Here is an 18,881-nt window from a genome sequence, read left to right on the forward strand (position 1 = left end):
AGGGATTGTAGGCCTATTTACCGCCCTGCCCTAAAATTCGACTGGAAAAACAGATGCACCATTTTCATAACAAAAAGGACACAACATGTACTGACCATTTACCACGTGCCAGAGCCTATCCCAAGAGCTTGCTATGCAGCATTTCAGCCCGTCTTCACAAAAACACCCTAAGGTAGTACCATTCCTATCAACATTATACAGATGAGGAAGCACAGGTTCAGAGAGAAAAAAATAACTTGCCCAAGATCACACAGCTAGTGAGCGGCTGGCCTGGGATTAAAGTTCAGGCTGGCTGAATGAAACCAAGCTCTACGAATTTAGCCATTCGGCCCTACTGCCAAAAAGAGTTTGAAGAAGATTAATGAGTTGGGACATATTAAAATGCATTCAGTAGCTATGCCAACTAAGTGCAATTTTTACAAAAGAAAAAAATAGACCAACTAAACTGAATAGACTACAGAAATAGAACCAAGTGTACAAGGAATTGCAGTGCATAATAAAGGTAACATTTCTTTTTTTTAATTTTTTTTTTTCAACGTTTTTAATTTTTTTATTTTTGGGACAGAGAGAGACAGAGCATGAACGGGGGAGGGGCAGAGAGAGAGGGAGACACAGAATCGGAAACAGGCTCCAGGCTCCGAGCCATCAGCCCAGAGCCTGACGCGGGGCTCGAACTCACGGACCACGAGATCGTGACCTGGCTGAAGTCAGACGCTTAACCGACTGCGCCACCCAGGCGCCCCTAAAGGTAACATTTCAAATTGATGGAGAAAAGATGGAAGGCAATAAACAGAACAGGACCACTGGGTAGCCATTTGGAGAAAAATGAAACTGGAGCTCCGCCCCTCTTCTTTTTTTTTTTTTTTTAAATTTTATTTATTTTTGGGACAGAGAGAGACAGAGCATGAACGGGGGAGGGGCAGAGAGAGAGGGAGACACAGAATCGGAAACGGGCTCCAGGCTCCGAGCCATCAGCCCAGAGCCTGACGCGGGGCTCGAACTCACGGACCGCGAGATCGTGACCTGGCTGAAGTCGGACGCTTAACCGACTGCGCCACCCAGGCGCCCCTCCGCCCCTCTTCTTAAATCTACCTTCCACCTAAATCAAAGATTTATATGTCATGAAAGAAACAATGAAAGTATTGAGAGAGAGAGAGAAAAAAAAAAGTGGCTATTTTTATAATTCGGGAACTGGAACGATTTCTAAGCATGTTATAAAAGTTAAAAAAAAAAAAGACCCATCAGGTAAAACTGATAGATTTCACTACATAAAATTAAAAGTGCATATACAGCAACAAAATATCATACACAAGGTTAAAGACAAACAATGAAGTGGGGAAAATATTTGTCACATATACGACAAAGAGTTAAGATTCCTGATAGAATTGTTTTGTTTTGTTCTGTTTTAAATAGGCTTCACACCCAGTGAGGCTTGAACTCACTACCCTGAGATCAGGACCTGAGCTAAGATCAAAAGTCAGATCTTAGCCAACTGAGCCACCCAGGTGCCCCCTTAATAAACGAATTCTTAAAAAGTCAATAGGAAACACCTCTACAGGAAAATGGTCAGATAACAATGGCTTAAGCAGGCAGTTAACAAAAGAAACTCGGGGCCCCTGGGTGGCTCAGTCAGTTAAGCCGCTGACTTCGGCTCAGGTCAGGATCTGTGAGTTCGAGCCCCACATCCGGCTCTGTGCTGACAGCTCAGAGCCCGGAGCCTGCTTCGGATTCTGCGTCTCCCTCTCTCTCTGCCCCCTGCCCACTCGTTCTCTCTGTCTCTCAAAAATAAATAAATGTAAAATAATAATGTATGCCTCTTATCATGCACCTAGTAAGTGTCAGGCACTTGGTGGATGTTTTCTTTAATCCTTTCAGCAACTCTGAAAGCTGAGGGGTTGATATTTACCCTCTCACCAAGGTGGAATAGCTTGCTGCTGGTAAAAAGTGCTAACCCAGGTTTACCCAGTTCCGAAACCTCCCTGCTCCATTCTGCCGCACTTCTCGCTGATCTAGCAGCATACCGTCTTCACCTTGAGACATTATTTGCCCTGAGGTCTTTGCACTTCCACAAGTCCTCATATCTCCACGCTTGATGGGGCTTAAATACAGATTACGCTTTTGACCATAATGCAAATGTCTACTTTTATTGAAATGTATTTAAGCAAGAATGTTGTGAAGTCTTCGTCTATCTTCTAACTTTATCACCTAGTTTAGAAGCCTTCAGGGTCTCTCCTGGCAGCATAAAACCAAGGCAGCCATACTCTTACACAGCCTGGCTCTCCTCTGCCTGGTCTCTGGGCTCCCCCCAATCTCCCTCCTAACCACACCCCTACTGCTTCACAGCCCCGGCAGCCAGCAAAAGTGGCGTTCGCTAAATGCTGGCTGAAAAGAAGAGGGAAGAAAGCTCTACGCCATAAGAGACAAGGATTGCAAGCAGGCAATTCGAGAGGGGCCTTGGAGCCGAATGAAACTTAATTGGGCAGAGATGAGGTAAAGCTTAAATGAAGCAACATGCTCACGCAGTCTGTCACAAGGAGACCTACCTCTCTGCTGTGCTGCCCTGCTTTACAAAGTGCTTTCACTTAGTGATTGTAATAGCTACCATTCATGGAGTGCTCGCCACAGGCCAGGCACCGGGTGGTTTACATATACTCTCTCTTCTTCATGTATATTTTATTTATTGTGAGTATTATGACCCTTGTGATTATTACTTACTTTCTGGGTCTCTCCTCTAGCTCCACACAGCTCTAGGAGGGCAAGGTTTTTTCCCTGTTGTGTTCACAACAGTGCTTGGCAAACAGTGCTTGCTCAGAAGGTCACTAAATTCTCCACAGAGCCCTGTGAAGTAAGAATGACTTTTACCCCCACTTTACAGATAAGCAACTTGAGGCTTAGCTGAAACAAGTGACTTTGGCAAAGGTACAGATCCAACAAGAAGACAACATTAAAAATAGACCCATGGATTCTCTCTCTCTCCATTAGCTCTGCAACCATCTGGATTCAGAAATGTCCATTGGCTCCTTTGGTTAAGCATCTGACTTTGGCTCTGGTCATGAGCTCACAGTTCATGAGCTTGAGTCCAGTATTGGGCTCTGCGCTGACAGCGTGGAGACTGCTTAGGATTCTCTGTCTCTCTCTTTCCCTCTCTCTAAAAAAAAAAGGGGGGGGGGGTGCCGGGGCACCTGGGTGGCTCAGTTGGTTGAGCATCCAACTTCGGCTCAGGTCATGATCTCACACCCACACATGTGGGTTCGATCCTCGAGTCGGGCTGTGCACTGACAGCTTGGAGCCTGAGCCTGCTTTGGATTCTGTCTCCCCCTCTCGCTGCCCTCCCCCACTCACACTCTGTCTCTGTCTCCCTCTCTCAAAATAAACATAATAAAAAAAAAAACTTTTTAAAGGGGTGCCTGGGTGGCTCAGTCAGTTAAGCATCTGACTTTGGCTCGGGGCATGATCTCACTCTGTGCTGTTAGCACTGAGCCTGCTTTAGATCCTCTGTCCCTTTCTCTCTCTGCCCCTCCCCCGCTAGTTCTCTGTCTCTCAAAAAAATATATTGAAAAATAATAAAGGGGTGCCTGGGTGGCTCAGTTGGTTAAGTGTCCAACTTCCACTCAGATCATGATCTCAAGGTTCCTGAGTTTAAGCCCCGCATTGGGCTCTGTACTGTCAGTGCAGAGCTGGCTTTGGATCCTCTGTCACCCTCTTTCTCTGTCCCTTCCCTGCTGATTCTCTCTCTCTCTCTCAAAGTAAATAAACTTAGAAAGAAAGAAAGAAAGAAAGAAAGAAAGAAAGAAAGAAAGAAAGAGAGAGAGAGAGAGAGAGAGAGAGAGAAAGAAAGAAAGAAAGAAAGAAAGAAAGAAAGAAAGAAATGTCCATTCCTAGCCTGACTTTAGAATTGACTAACAATGGTAACAACGCTGCAACAATTACCATTGGCTGAGCTCTTGCTCTGTGCCAGGTTCTGTTCCCAGTGATTCACAGCAACCTAGAAAGTACTTGCAATGACCCCTTTTTGACTGTTGAGCAATCTGAGAGCCCAAGGAGGTTAAGAAACTGTGCCATTATAGCAAAGCAAGTAATGGTGAGTTCAGAATTCACCATCCAGCAGCGTGGGCCCAGGGCCCACCCTGTTCATCATTGCCCATGTTGCTTCCATAAGGTGATGAACCAGGAGCCAGAGCAGCGGGGAGGACTGGCACCTCCTGAGGACTTGCCAAGAGCTAGACCAGTTGGCTTGGCCCGTTAGGCATGTCTTCATGTTTCTCTTCATGTTCTCCTTTAAACCTCACAATCGCCCCCATGAAGTTATAGATGAGCCAAATGGGGTTCTGAGACCCTGAAGGAGCCAGACCTGGACTGAAAATAGATTAGCGGTCGCCTAAGGCTCTGCAGTTGGGAACAGATGCAGAGCAGCTGCTAATGGGTACTTTTGGGGGTGAGGAAAAATGTTTTAAAATTGACGGTGGTGGGATGCCTGGGTGGCTCAGTCAGTTAAATGTCCGACTTTGGCTCAGGTTTGTGAGTTCGAGCCCTGCGTCGGGCTCTGTGCTGACCGCGCAGAGCCTGACTCAGATCCTCTGTCTCCCCCTCTCTCTGCCCCGCCCCTACTCATGTACACTCTCTCTCAAAAATAAATAAACATTAAAAAAAAATTGATGGTGGTGATGGCTGCACAGCTCTGTGAATACACTAAAAACCAGTGAATTATACACTTTAAATGGGTGCACTGTGTGGTAGGTGAATTACACCTTAATAAGCCTTTTATTTTGAAAGGGGGGAGGACACACGGAAGGAAGTGGCAGTGGTGGAATTTCCACTGGCTTCAGATCAAACGCCCTGGAACCGCTGGTCCCACCGCTGCCTCTACCCTCACCGCTCACATCCAGTTACCAGCAATCAACCCACACCCTGAGGCGTCAACCTCTCCTCTCCTCTCCTCCCCCAGCGCGTCATCCCAGGCATGGTCCCTCCCCCCAACTACCGGACCCCTTCAAGCAGTCCCTCACCTTGCCCGTTGCTCCCTACCTGTTCTCTACAACGCTGCCAGAGAGAGCCTTCTAAAAGCATTTCTGTCAGATTTCTCTCTTTTGCTCAAAAGCTTCCAATGGTCTAAAAAATAAAATTCACTTACAATTCAGAATTGAGCCATGGCCACCTTCCCAACCTCACTGCCCACCAGCCAGTCTTGCCTCCTTGCTGCCCTCAAACACACTCCCACCTCTGGGCCTCTGCACCATGGTTCCTTTTCTCTGGAATACTCTTCCTCCCGGAGCAGATACCCACATGCTTGCTCCCTCATTTCACTCAGGGCTCTGCTCAAATGTAATGTCACTGTTGCCGAGAAGTCTTCCCTGACTTCCCAATCTAAGTCACCATCTCCCTCAGCTTGGCACGCTCTAACCCCTGACCTGCCTCGTTTCCCTTCAGAGCACCTCTGACACCCGACATAACACATACTTCTCTTTTGTTTAAGTAAGCTCTACTCCCAACGTGGGGCTCGAACTCACCACCCTGAAATCAAGACATTGCTGTACCAATGGAGCCAGCCAGGTGCCCCAACACATACTTCTTTGTTAACCATCTGTCTCCACCACTAGAATGTGACATTCCCAAGTGCACGGGCTTTATCCTGGATCCCTGGGACGAGAACAATGCCTAGAACATAGTAGATACTCAAAAAATGAATACATTAATCTAATACCAAACCTTTGGCTTCTTTCGCCACCCCTCAGATAATCCAGCAAAGAGACTGATCACTGCGTTTAATATGCTCCTTACTTGGGGCGCCTGGGTGGCTCAGTCAGTTAAGCATCCGACTTCGGCTCAGGTCATGATCTCGCGGTTCCTGAGTTGGAGCCCCGCGTCGGGCTCTGTGCTGACAGCTCTGAGCCTGGAGCCTGCTTCGGATTCTGTGTTTCCCTCTCTTTGCCCCTCCCCCACTCATGCCTCGACCCCCTCTGCATCCCCTCAGAGGGGCCACTGACCACCTTGAATTGGACTTATTTGTAAATGGCAGCAATTCCCTACCGGACTGGCAGCTCTGGAAGGGCAAGGTCCTGAGCTGTAGCCCATGACACCGAGCGCAGACTTGAATGAATAGCAGACATAAATCTTTTGTTGACTGGGCAAGGAGAAATTTCAAAACCAACAGCAATTTCTCAGTTCCCAAATGCAGCCAAGGGACCACCTTCGAGCCCACCGCACTGAAAAATGCCTCAGTCCCATTCCTAGGAAACTAAGACCTTAAAATCAAGTTCAAGTGCTTCTTGGAATTCCTTGGGTCGCTGTGCCAGAGAAAGCTCCCTGCAGAATGGAATTTGCCAGCCGAGCCAGGAAAACCTGTGAACAGCAGGCAAACTTAAAGCAGCACTTAGTGAAATTGCTTTCTGTTATCTCAAAGAGAAATAATAGCATGTGAGGCTGGCTTAAGGAGAAAATGCTCAAGTGTAAATAGGGCCATGTTTCACACACATTCACGGGCATGCGTGCGTGCGCACGCGCACACACACACACACACACACACACACACACACACACACACACACACAGGCTTTTGAGGGTTCTCTGTCTTCGGCCTGTGTCATGGAGTCAAGACCCTTCCCAGCCCAGTTCTCATTCTCACTCCCATCACTCTCAGGTTCCCCAATCACCAGGAACTCCCCAGCAGCTCCTTCATATCATTCCCTTTGTCTGGCATGCTCCTCCCTCCTTCCCAGGTGAAGCCCTACCCGTTTTCACAGAGCACAGTTCAAATGCTGCCTCCTTTGCAAAGCCCTTCTCCACCCCTCCTTCCTGGAGTGCCACATCACCTCTTCCTCTGACAGAAAAGCAGCTGTAGGTGTCAGTACATACTGAACCATCCAACTCATAGAAGCGTCAAGCTTGAGAAGACTATAGGACATGCCCTCGGGGAACTTACTGTCTAGTAGGGGTGGGGGGGGAGACCAAAGCAAAAAAATACATAATTGTAAGTTGGGAAAAGGGCTAAGAGGGAAACAAGACAGAGGCTACCACACAGCCAGGTGAAGATGGGGAGAAACCAGAATGGATGCTTGGGGAAGGTCTCTTGGGACAGGGGTCATTAAACTGGTACCCGACAGATGAGTAGGAGGCAGTCAACCAAAGTGCGGGGAGAAGTCTCCAGAAAGAGGAGACTTCCATTCCCCCACCTCCAAAAGCAGGTCTCCAGATGGTCACCTAACTGAGGCACCTGGCGATGGCTAACCACAATTCTGGTGATGGAAAAAGAGGAGAAAACAGGAGCAGCTGCAAGAGCCACAGTTATGTCCTTGACAAATGCCACTGACAACCCAGTCGACAGATGTGACCACCACGTGGTCCTTGGAAACCAGATTCTCGAGGTAAACTTCAACCGGAGGGCAACTCTAGTACAAGAGGGCTTGCCAAAATTGCATGCCCAAGACTTAAGCCATTAGTGTGAAGTTCAAAATACAGTTTCCAGAGCTAACTGTTCTTATTATTCACAGCACTTCTGACAACCAAATAGATAGGTTTCTTCCTCTCCATTCGACGACCAAATCTTTGATTCCCTGGACAACAACTGGGTGTCCTGTAATTATGACACTCCCCAGGGTCAGCACAGACCCCACAAGTTAAGGGCTCAGTCCAAGACTGCTCCACTTCAGATGCCAGTTGCAAGTCCCAGGCTGCCACTTATGCTTCTGCCCAGCTATAAACTGGCTATACAGCAGGGGTTCCTATGACCCTCTCAAGTTTGATAATTGCTAGAACAGTTCACAGAACTCAAGAGAGTGTTTTAGTTACTACTGCCAATTTATAAAGGATGCAACTCAAGAACGGTCAAATGGAAGAGATGCACAGTGCAAAGTATGGGGGGAGGGGTGTGGTGTCCCTGAGCTGTCCTCGGATACGCCACCCTCCCAGCACCTTGATGTGTTCACCAACCTGGAAGCCCTCAGAACCCTCATCATATAGGGGCTTTTACAGAGGCTTCATTACATAGGCACGATTGATTAAAATCATTGTCTATTGGTGATTAATTCAGTTTCCAGCTCCTCTCCCCCCCCCCCCCACCCCCAGGTCAGCAGGTGGGGCTGAAAGTTCCCACCCTCTCAGTCACACACGATTGGTTCCTCTGGCAACCAGCCCTCATTAGGAAGCTATCTAGGGGCCCACTTAGAGTCATTTTATCAGCATAGGCTCAGACAGGGCTGAAAGGAGCTTGTTAGGAATACCACAAAATCCTCCTATCACTCACCTCTGTCACTCAAGAAATTCCAAGGGTTGTAGAAGCTCTTCAGGGACAAAAACCAAACATGTATTTCTTACTGAATCACACAGGGTTTGTGTAGTTTCTTGATTTTTTTTTTTTTTTTTTTTAAACAGCCCAGCAGATGAGAAGACAACCTGGTGAGTCACAGGAATTTCCAAGTTGCCCAGCCGCACTGCCCTGTGCCTCCCTATGAATTAGCCCCTGGTCTATCCAGAATCCTGTCACTTTCAAGAACACACTCATAATTCTTCTTCGTCATCTTTTTTTGAAACGGTGCAAGCCAGGGAAGAGGGGCAGAGAGAGAGAGAGAGATCTGAGAGAGAGAGAGAGAGAGAGAGAGAGAGAGAGAATCTTAAGCGAGGTCCATGCCCAGTGCAGAGCCCCATGCAGGGCTCAATCCCACAGCCATGAGGTCATGACCTGAGCCAAAATCAAGAGTTGGCCGCTTAACTGACAAAGCCATCCAGGTGCCCCCACTCAGAATTTTTCAAATCATACTTTGAACTCTTGCTTTCTGGCTAATGGATTTTGAATTATTCTAAACTAACAATTATTTAGGTCAAGCCAAACTACGGTTAGCTTTTTGGAAGAAAAGGGGGAAAGGGTGTTACAGGAACATTATACATAGTTTGAGGGCATCATGAAGAAACACAATTACAAATCCTTTGCCTAATAAGTCACATAGGACGCTATTCTCTCTATGCTCTTTAAATCTGTTGGGTTTTTCTAAAGTCTCATGCTGTAATTTTTTCCCCTAATAGTTCCCCGGGCTTCCCTGTAGTGAGGGTAAGAAAGGAACGCAGGTACCTCCCTGTGAAATTCGGTTTCTCTGTTCCACAAGACCTTCACAAATTCCCTTCCCAACTCTCTGACCCAGCTAACCTCTCATCCCCCCTCCCCGCTTTTTTTTAAGTGAGCTCTACACCCAACGTGGGGCTTGAACTCATGATCCCAAGATCAAGAGTCGCATGCTCTACTGACTGAGCCAGCCAGGCGCCCCAAATCTCTCATCCTTTAGATCTCTCTGTAAGTGCCATTTCTTCAGAAAGCCCTTCCCTTATTTACCCACCTAACCCCAATTAGAAACCTATCACTCTCTTGTAATATGCTATAATATCACTTCATGGCATCTGTCGTAATGTGTAATTGTACACTTGTGTGCATTTTAACACTCAGCTTGCCTCCCTCTCCATCAAAGTACAAGTTCTATGTGGCCAGGGACCAAGACAGTCTTGCTCACATCTATATATCCAGGGCCCAGAACAGTGTGGCACATAGCAGGTACTTAACACATATTTGTTAAATGGTTAGCAGTTTTTCTGTAAAGGCCTAGGATTTTCTAAACATGCCCAGTCATTGCTGAACACACTGTTCATGGTGTCTTCTGAACACAGGGCCCCATCACAGCAATAACCACATTTTAAAATGGCTGCTCTGCTCCACATACTTGTGTGCTGCTGCTTTAAATGCACTGCTAATCTTCATAATGGCCCTGGCAGGTGGGTATTACTACCCCATTTTATAGACAAGGACACCAAGGTTCAGAGAGGTAAATTATTATTTGTTTAAAGGGATTTTTAAATTTCTTTTTTTAAAGTTTATTTTGAGAGAGAGAGAGAGAGAGAGAGAGAGAGAGAGAGAAAGAGAGAGAGAGCAGGAGCAGGGGAGGGGCAGAGAGAGGGAAAGAGAAAGAATCCCAAACAGGCTCTACACTGTCAGCACAGACCCCGATGTGGGGCTAACTGAGGCGGGGCTCGAACTCACGAACCGTGAGATCGTGACCTGAGCCGAAACCAAGAATTGGTCGCTCAACCAGTTGAGCCACCCAGGCAGCCCAAGAGGTAAATTAAATTCCTCATAGTCACATAGCTAGTAAGCAAACACAACCAGAACTCAAACCCAGCTCAGAGTCCAGGGTCTGTGCTTCCTCTTCTCAACCCTCTGGGGGGACACTCCAAGAGGTCTGAGTGTATGACAGACCACAAGACCGACATGTGGCCCATTTCTGGTATTTCTTTTTTTACCTGATGGTAAATAACATAAAATATGTTTGTGTTTAAAAAAAAAAAAAAAGGACACATTTTAAAATATAATATGAAACAAACTTAACAAAATTTTAAACACAAAACACAAAAGTTAAAAGAAATGTCATGCCTATTGCCCAGGCCTATCTCAGGAGCCTCCACGGAAAACCATGTGAGGCATTTCTTTGTCGCTCTTTCTTCATTTTATGTCCCTTTACCTGTTGCTATTTTTTTTGTAATGCCAGCATTCCAACTCAATCTTTATTTTCCACTCCCACCCTCCTTTCACCGGAAAATTTTAAATGTTTAAAGAAAGTGGCAGTGTGTCAGCCAAGGGCTTGTCATTTTCAAAAGCGTTAGTCATTTATGAGGACACCTTTTTGTAGGTACAATAAATCTGATTGATTTTTATTACACATCTTAGTTTAGAATCACTTTTACATTCCTAGACAAAGAGATGATACAAATAAATATCAATTGTAAAACTTAGAGCCCCAAGTATTGGCATATTCTTTGTCTAAAGGTAGCCAAAGAGAAGGTCACGATCAATAGCAACTCCAAAGAGCCATAAAGCCCACTGCCTCCTGCCTGCTCCAGGATCACTCTTTTCATAAATAATCTCAAAAGCATTTCATTCAAGAAAACAAGGGCTGGGAGAAAGGTGGCAGATTTCCAAACAGTGCCAGGCAAAACCTTGCGCAGTAGACAATAGCCAGGCCCACTGTCCGTATCCAGTTCCTTCTGAGCATTTTGATTATGGCTTTTAGAGTGTATTAATAGCCCCATTTTTGTCCACTGATGGTGTTGCGATGGCCCAAGGTGTTGTTTACAGCGAGCCTCGACCGTAAGTGGGAAACGTGAGGCAGAACTGATATCCCATGTTCACGGGGAATCGACACTTCTCAAAAACTTGGCGACAATTCTACATTCAGTGAGGGAGGACTTACAAGAGTCAGACAGGAAAAGCAGAGAGTGGCCCAGGCCTGAACTGCAGAACTCTCTGACGCCCTTGGTCATGGAGGTGTGGGTGGTACAATTCAAGCAGCATGCAGGCATTCGACGGGGAACAATCCAACATTAGGTCAGAGTCTCAAGAAAGTGCTTCATGCCTATGATTTGTGGCCGTGGGCTCTGAATCCAGGGACCTGGGAGACATGGGACTTGAAAATATGAAGCCAGATACATTCCTATTGATCAGAGCAAAAGGGGGCTGGATGGGGGTTGCGCACACAGTCTCAAACTCCTTCTCCCAGATGATCTTCTTAGATCCCATTCAGACTTGCTTCCACACTTCACTAGCTGCTGCTGGCGTGAAGACCCTCAGATGGCTGGGAACATTCTAGCATGACTACAGGCGCAAAAACCAGGTGGGTCCTCTACACAGCTGGCTCAGTTCAGAGCCCAAAGCAGCAGCTTCCTGGTAGCAATAAGACACTCTCCTGTCTGCTCTATTCAAATATTTATCGGATCCATTTGGAGAGAAGAAAAGCACCGGAGACTGCTTGGGGAGGGACAGCTTCGCCTCCTCACAGGTGTTCTACTTTGTTTTCACAGGCTGCCAGACGAACACAGCTGCGTGTAAGGCAAGCTTGTTTTAATAATCCTGCCTGTCAACTTGCCTTTCTTCTTTCACCTTCTTAGAAGAGTCCCACGGTCACTCAACCACCCTTGCTCAGAACAACCACCTTGAGACATCAGTATTAAGGTACAGTGTTAACTGCGGTGTTCAGGTCTCAGATTTGCTAGATGAGTATTTTCTGCCTATGGAATTCAGACTAGCTGTGAGGGAATGTGGTGCAAGAGACAGGTGTACCTGGCAGACAACCCTCTTAGACTATCCACCTCATCATTCGGTTCCTACTCAAACAGGTAAATCTTAATAAATAGGAAGCAGGGTTTGATCCCGAGAAAGATGAGGGAAGGCTCCATTATGCTCTGGGAATTGCTGACAAGGGCCCCAGGTTCAGAAAGAATGGTAACTAAACAGGAGATAAGCTGCCAGATGCCAGATCTCCATTTGTAGACTGCTAAGACATTGCACTTGGTACCTCCTCTTTCCCACAGGCTCTGATCCAGAAATGTGCCCTGGGAACTCAGCAGCAGAGTTAAAATAGAACTCAAGGCCCACCTGAGTCGCCACTTTCCTGGGGCACCGTGCCAGCAAGGTGCACCAGGGTGGCCAACCTGGGGACTCCTATTGTCTCCTTAGGCTTGGCTCGTGGACTCAGACACTCACATGGGAGCGCATCCAGCCTGGATTAGTCAGTCAATGGGCCTTTAATACAGACAAAGGCAACAACTGCACATTAGTGTATTTCTAAAACTGGACAAGTCCTTGGTCTCTCTCTTACAGACACACATGGACACACTCAAAGAACACAGGCACCACTGTGCTTGCACACCCACACACACTTATGAGCTGCTCTGGGGTCGGGGGGGGGGGGGCGTGGGCAGAAATGAGTAACATTCACCTAATGACCAACATAAAATGAAGCTTTGAATTTCAATAATACAAAGAACTAAAACCTACAGACCAAACTAGTATATGTAAAGGGGAATTCCTAACTCTCTCCTCTGAGCCTATTCAATCACGCCACCACTCCTGGCCCCCGCCTTGGGCTCTGGCTGCAGGGAGCCACAGTTCTAGGTGTTCTGCTGAAGGCAGGCAGGACTCCTTTGCTCCCGTCCGTTATATCTTCCTCTCCCACTGCCCCGAGTCTCACGTCTCTGTCTCTGCACTGCTTGGTCACCCTTAAGCAAATATGGAACAAAATGGGGAATTCAAAAGTGCCACTGTAGGTCTCGTTCCCCCAGCTCTTGTCCCACCAGAGAAAGCAGAGCCGACCTCCCTTTTCCCACAAAACAGGCCCACGACTGAGCATGCTCTGGAGGCAGAGGATGGGCCTGGGCAGGGACACTCAGAGGATGCGTGCAAGGGAAAAGATGGTGACAGATGAAGAGTAAAGTGACATAGTGTATGGATGTGGCATCAGCTTACAGATTTACGTCTTTGACAGGATGGTCGTGGTTTTAAGGTTTTTAAGAAGCTGTTTTCCCTAAACTCTCCAAGGAGGCAAAGGGAATGTTATTTCTATTGCTTCCAACATTCTTGGAAAACGTTTCCTTATTCAGCAGTTCCTGAACGACAGATCCCCTTCTTACTGAGGCGCTCGGATCATGCCTATCGGGGGCTTGGATCCGTAAGAGAATTCTCATTCCACCTACAGGAACAAGCACCTATTCAAGTTCGAGGGCATTTACTTTTCAACCTCACTGTCATTTTATCCTGAGGCTCCAAAGACTTGGTCCTGCTCAGGTGACTCCCAATTCTGCCCTGATGTTCACTAAGAAAGGAGCTCAGTACAAAGAATAAGCTAGAAAAGGAGAGGTGAGAGGAAGGGAGGTTAAGCAAAGGGAGAGGAGAAGGCAAGGGAGAGGGGAAGCAAGGTCACTGGTCATTCTCTTGCTTTCCACTTGGACTATCACACTTTACCTTACCCATGCATTTCTGAGATGCTAATTAAAGGGCGTTTCCCAGAGTTGCTGAGTGCCAGATGAGGACCAGCACATTTCAACCAGATTCAGGTGGTTCATCTGCAAAGAGGCCATAGCTTCTCCCCAGGGGCACGGTTCTGAGTTTGGGCTTGAGTCCTCTCGGCGGGTTTTTGCTTGTCTCTTCTCTCAGAAGGCAAATGCTATTTACACCCTGGGAGAGGAGGGACTGGCTTTATTTTGGAACCAGCCCTCGAGACTGTGGGTAAAGCTGAGATGCGGGGGTTCCTGAGGAAGAGGAGGAGGGTCCCGACTTCCTTCCGCTTTTGGGCCTGCAAAGGTCAAGCACATGTTTACATTTCACGTCCCTGCCTCTATCTTCGACACAGATCAGATGCCTTACCTCATCAAGGACCCTGAGCCTTTCCTTAATGGCCTGAGAGCCGGTATACTTTCAACTGTCAGGCAGCGCCTGACCCTCGGTGCGTGGCCAGGGTGTGACAGCTCAGGGAAGGGACCTGGTTCTCAGAAACTGTTCTTCCATTTAAATCAGATCTTGACTGTCTTCTCCAAATTGGTAAAAAAATATTAAGTGTGCAGGTAGAATTTCTTCCATTTTTGCTTTTTTACCCATTTGTTTTCCTTAAACTTCTAATCCAAAATTTAATAAGGCAGAATTTCTAATTTAGCATCAAATTAAGTACTTGGTTATTCAACAGGTTATTTAAATGAAGTCAATTCAGCACTGAGGTTCAGAGCCTGGGTGGATTCAGACACACTGAGGTTTAAACCTTGGCTTTGTACTTACATCTTGAATGTGGCTACTTTCTCAAACTCTCTAAGACTCCGTTTTCTACACTGTAAAATGGGATTGATGATAATATTTCTCTTTTAAGTCTTTGCAGGAAATCATGAAGAGAATTTTTTTTTAAGCACTCAGAACTGCCTAGTACCTGGTGGGGACCAAAGAACTGCCCCCTGCTTCACTAGAACCCACGATCCTTATGGCAGGAACTGGGCACATCGGGCATTCTGGTATTCATAACACCTGGCATAATGCCTGAGCCATAAATATTTGTGGAACAAATAATAAACACAGGAGCAATATGGCAATACTTTCTGGCGTGTTCTGTGAAGCCTTCCACGATAAACCTCAGCCTTCGTTTGTCCTTGTTCAAACATGTTCTGTTTAACCACAGGTCATCAAAAGTCACTCACCTGGCCTTGGATTTCTTATTTGTAGTGCTTTCAAAGGATGACGCATCCACCTGTATCTCATCTTCGTCCTGCAGGGCCGCGTCCAGGGCAGCCTGGACTTTGGGAGCGATGGCGGGGCCCTCATAGTCTCTGGTGGTCCGGCTGGGCATGTCCAGCTCTAACAGCACGATGTTTTCTGCCTGCAGAAACAGAGCCATAACCAGTGAGGCTGGTTTCCAATCAGACACAGAGAGCGCAAGCAATCTAAACTGCCCCCCCCTCCAAAAAACAGAACTGCACATTTCTTGCTACTCAGAGCCTACCAAGAGCCTGTAGAGACACAGTTTTATAACTTTTTTTCCTGGTGATGGTACAGATGATTTTTATCTTCTTCTCTAGGCTTTCCTTTAGTTCCTTAAAAAAGAATTTTTTTTAAACAATGAACATATATTATACCCTAACGGGAATAATCAGGGAAAAGAGTAAATAGAACCCATTTACTGCAAACAATGGGAAAATATAAGGAAATATAAAGAAGATCATAATCACTGATCATCTCACCACCCCCAGCAGCTTTGATGAACCTTTTGGGGAGGAGACAGGCCTGGAGCACATATATAGAGGGTGTGTGGCATATATAACCACATTTCAAAAGTCGTACTGGGTCCTGCCTCATAACTGGCCTTATGGCTGGATTCCCTCAGCTGATATCCTGTGGCGGGCCTTTCCCTGGCTCCCACACACCGAGATGGGTGTGTAGAGGGAAGAACACCTATGGTACACAGCTCCTCCCTCCAGGTCCTCCTACCCAGTGGAGTCCAAGCCCCAGAGCCCCAGAGCGGGCAGGAGGTTGCCACTGCAGGGAGAAGGTGGGGAGATGGAGTGGCTCCCTCGATCCACTTTATATATGGAGATGCTGCTTAAAATCTCTCTTAATGGAGTGGGTCCATTGCTAACAACATCTGAGAGCCACTGCTTTAAATTCTACCTCTGGATCAGGTTAGGCCCCTGGAAACCCACATGTTTTGATTTGTAGGCTTTGAAATCATGCTGTTTCGAGACATGAAATAATGGACAAGGTGTACACCCTCTGAAACTGCTACAAAAAAAAAAAATGCTTCTGAGGATTCCACCTGATACATCATTCACCTTCCACTATAGAAAACCCCACCTGATGTATCTTTTCTGCTTTTGCTTCCTTTATTTTAAATAACTTGATGCCAGGAGAAACAGCACCTGATGAACTAATTAATCCCCATCTGTTTTGCTCTGGCGGCCAAGGGACTCAAAAACAGTTTAAAGTTTTCAAGTGAAAATCTTTCATTAAAAAAAAAATAATACAGGTTCCCCACCAATATAAAATACAGATAAGCAAGGGCGCCTGGGTGGCTCAGTCGGTTAAGCAGCCGACTCTTGATTTTGGCTCGGGTCCTGATCTCACGTTTCGTGAGATAAAGGCCCACATAGCGCCTGCTTGGGATTTTCTCTCTCTCCTCTCTCTCTGTGCCTCCCCCTGCTCACGTGTGTGTGTGTATGTGTGTGTATATGTGTGTGCGTGCGCGCACACACACATACTTGTTCTCTCTCTCTCTCTCTCAAAATAAACTTTAAAATACAGATAAGCAAAAAGAAGGCAATTTAAATTGAGTGCACTTCCATTAACCAGAGGTAATCAGTTCACATTTTGATATATTTTGCAGCTGGTTTGATTCATATGTAAACCTCTAGCACCAATTGTTTTACAGCTTAACAATACATTGTGTCTCCTGGTTCATCCACAGGACCTGCTGCATAGAGGAGGTGGGAGGGTTCAATGAGAGAAACCACTAAAACGCTGAGTACATGCCTGGCATACAGCAAACACTTATAAATAGAAGCTCGTACAGTATTATTATTGTAAAATATGTTTGGGTCGTTAAATAGTCCTCAATTATGTCACTTGAAATGACTACCTGACCGAGCCACATTCCGTTAAATGGACGTACCAGAAGTTCTTTAACTCATCTCCCGTCGTTACACACCTGCATTCCCTCCAGCATTCGCACAGAACCATTTGCAGGCTTAGTGGTGATGTTTATCGGCCATTAGGACAGTGTGCTTGTACTCTCCTCCTTCCCTAGTCCTAGTTTTCTAAATCTCATTTGATTTTACCTTTTTATTCATAATAATTTGTTCTTTTTAGTTGTTATTTATTTAGTATATTGCTTTACTATTTGGCATCATTGTTATGTTAATATAAATGTCCCCAGAAACCTCTGCAAAGAGTCAGGATACAAACTCTGTAACTTTGCAGAATGGTGCGTAAGAGTTTACACAAATCTAAACTCCTCGAAAAGAGAGAGGGGAGAAACACATGGATGATCTTCTCACCCTGTATCGGGCCTCTGGACGAATCATCATGGACATTCTTGCGTGTTGGCTCAATGGCCTCTTATATCCCACAGCTGAGACTGGCCGCTTCATCATCTGCTGGTTCCTGGAAATGGACTGCAGTGGTTAAAGCCTGGCTGAAGTGTGTCCCACAGTCCCAGGATCATCCTGTGGAACCAACTCTCAGAAGACACTGAGCCTATTTAGACAGAACCTGAACCAAGTGAAGCCCTGGACTGAAGGCTGCCAGGCGAATGGGGCAGGAGCTGCTGCTATTTTCTGTTTGAGCCACATTCCGATCCAAATGCTTAGTGTCCTGCATCTCTTAAGCTGGAAGGGATGAGTCATCCTCCAGTTCTTAGGTGGCAGGCGTAAAACATGGCTGTCAATATTCCCCGCCCCCGTGTCCCCGGCAGACAGTATCCCATGATTCCAGCAAGACCCAGGCTCAGACTGAAAATCCCCCTCAACACCCCGCCAGGCTGCCACACAAGAGGGCACCTAGGTACTGCCCCTCACCTGGCCTAGCACACTTCACTTGACAGCTCGGGAAGCGGAAATTCAGGAGTTTGGGAAAGGGTGTCAGTTCACTGTGATAGTCTCCCAATTCCTAACACCACTCTGCCGTCTTTTACTTCGGGGACCTTGGCAGTCACGGAGTCAGAGATGCAGCTGGTTCCAATTCAAATGATTCACACTGTGTTCTTTCTTACCAAACCCCTCGGGCCAAGGTCAGCTTGCCAACATTCTTCCCCTCCTCCCCACCTTAAAGTCAGTAGGGACTTACTCCAGTCTGGTTATAGGATGTAATTTCCAATGGTCTTCCTCTTCGTCAAAGAAGGATCTATTCATAATTTTACTTTTTTCTTCCAGGGGGATAAAGTTTTCTATAATAAGATGCCTGTAAGAACACACATACATGAGTGAACACAGGTAGAGAAAGAATGCAGATGGAGTACTGGCTACCCGGTGCCATGTGTAGGAGGTCATTAGATGAGAGTCAAGCCACTCAGCAAACATTTACTGGGCAGGCACGATGGGCCCACCATCATACAGAGAGCTGGCATACAGACATGAATGACACTTGGTGAGGTAATGGTGCAGCCGTCTTAGCTGTGACAGGTCCCGACGGTGGGCTGCCCTAGGACTACAGGGAGGCCACTTCTGCCCGAGGAGAAGCGGCTTGAGAAGGTGAAAGGACTGCAGAAAAGTGACCATGCCTGGGCCGTATCGGAGTGAACGTGTGCTACCTGAAGTGTCTTCTAGAGGGCCACTGGGACTGCCAACCCAGCACATTAACTTCCAAAATACGGAAAACCGATTAGGAATTAAACGGCCTTCTTCTAATCCCATGGGTTGTTGCCCAAGCTAGAAAGCTCTCCGTTCCAATCACTAGGACACAGAGCAAGCCTGAGTGGATTTCAGTCCCTTAGACCACTGAGAATAAAGACCTCTTCCTGAGAAGAGTCTTTGCCTCAGAAGTGCCGGGGAACATGGCAAACAATGAAACTGGAACCCACTGGGTTGTGTCTCTCCATGGTGAT

General features: G+C 46.7%; 1 protein-coding gene across 7 annotated transcripts in view; it reads right to left on the minus strand.

Moving 5' to 3' along the window:
* Window positions 1–2,736: 2,736 nt before the first annotated feature.
* Window positions 2,737–18,881, minus strand: part of KIF3B (kinesin family member 3B) — a 48,683-nt gene continuing 32,538 nt past the window's right edge. For 4 of the 7 annotated variants that reach the window (XM_042980661.1, XM_042980658.1, XM_042980659.1 and 1 more), the window contains 4 exons: window positions 18,125–18,238; window positions 17,338–17,443; window positions 14,989–15,167; window positions 10,675–14,102 (listed from right to left, as the gene is read on the minus strand). In XM_042980661.1, coding sequence (XP_042836595.1) covers window positions 14,006–14,102; window positions 14,989–15,167; window positions 17,338–17,443; window positions 18,125–18,238 — 496 coding nt within the window. In that variant the 3' untranslated portion in view covers window positions 10,675–14,005. Of the gene's footprint in view, window positions 2,839–10,674; window positions 14,103–14,988; window positions 15,168–17,337; window positions 17,444–18,124; window positions 18,239–18,881 lie in introns of those variants that run through there. The other 3 variants (XR_006215524.1, XR_006215523.1, XM_042980660.1) reach the window with 3 other exon arrangements.

This window comes from Panthera tigris, chromosome A3, assembly GCF_018350195.1.
Source record: "Panthera tigris isolate Pti1 chromosome A3, P.tigris_Pti1_mat1.1, whole genome shotgun sequence".
Taxonomy (NCBI): domain Eukaryota; kingdom Metazoa; phylum Chordata; class Mammalia; order Carnivora; family Felidae; genus Panthera; species Panthera tigris.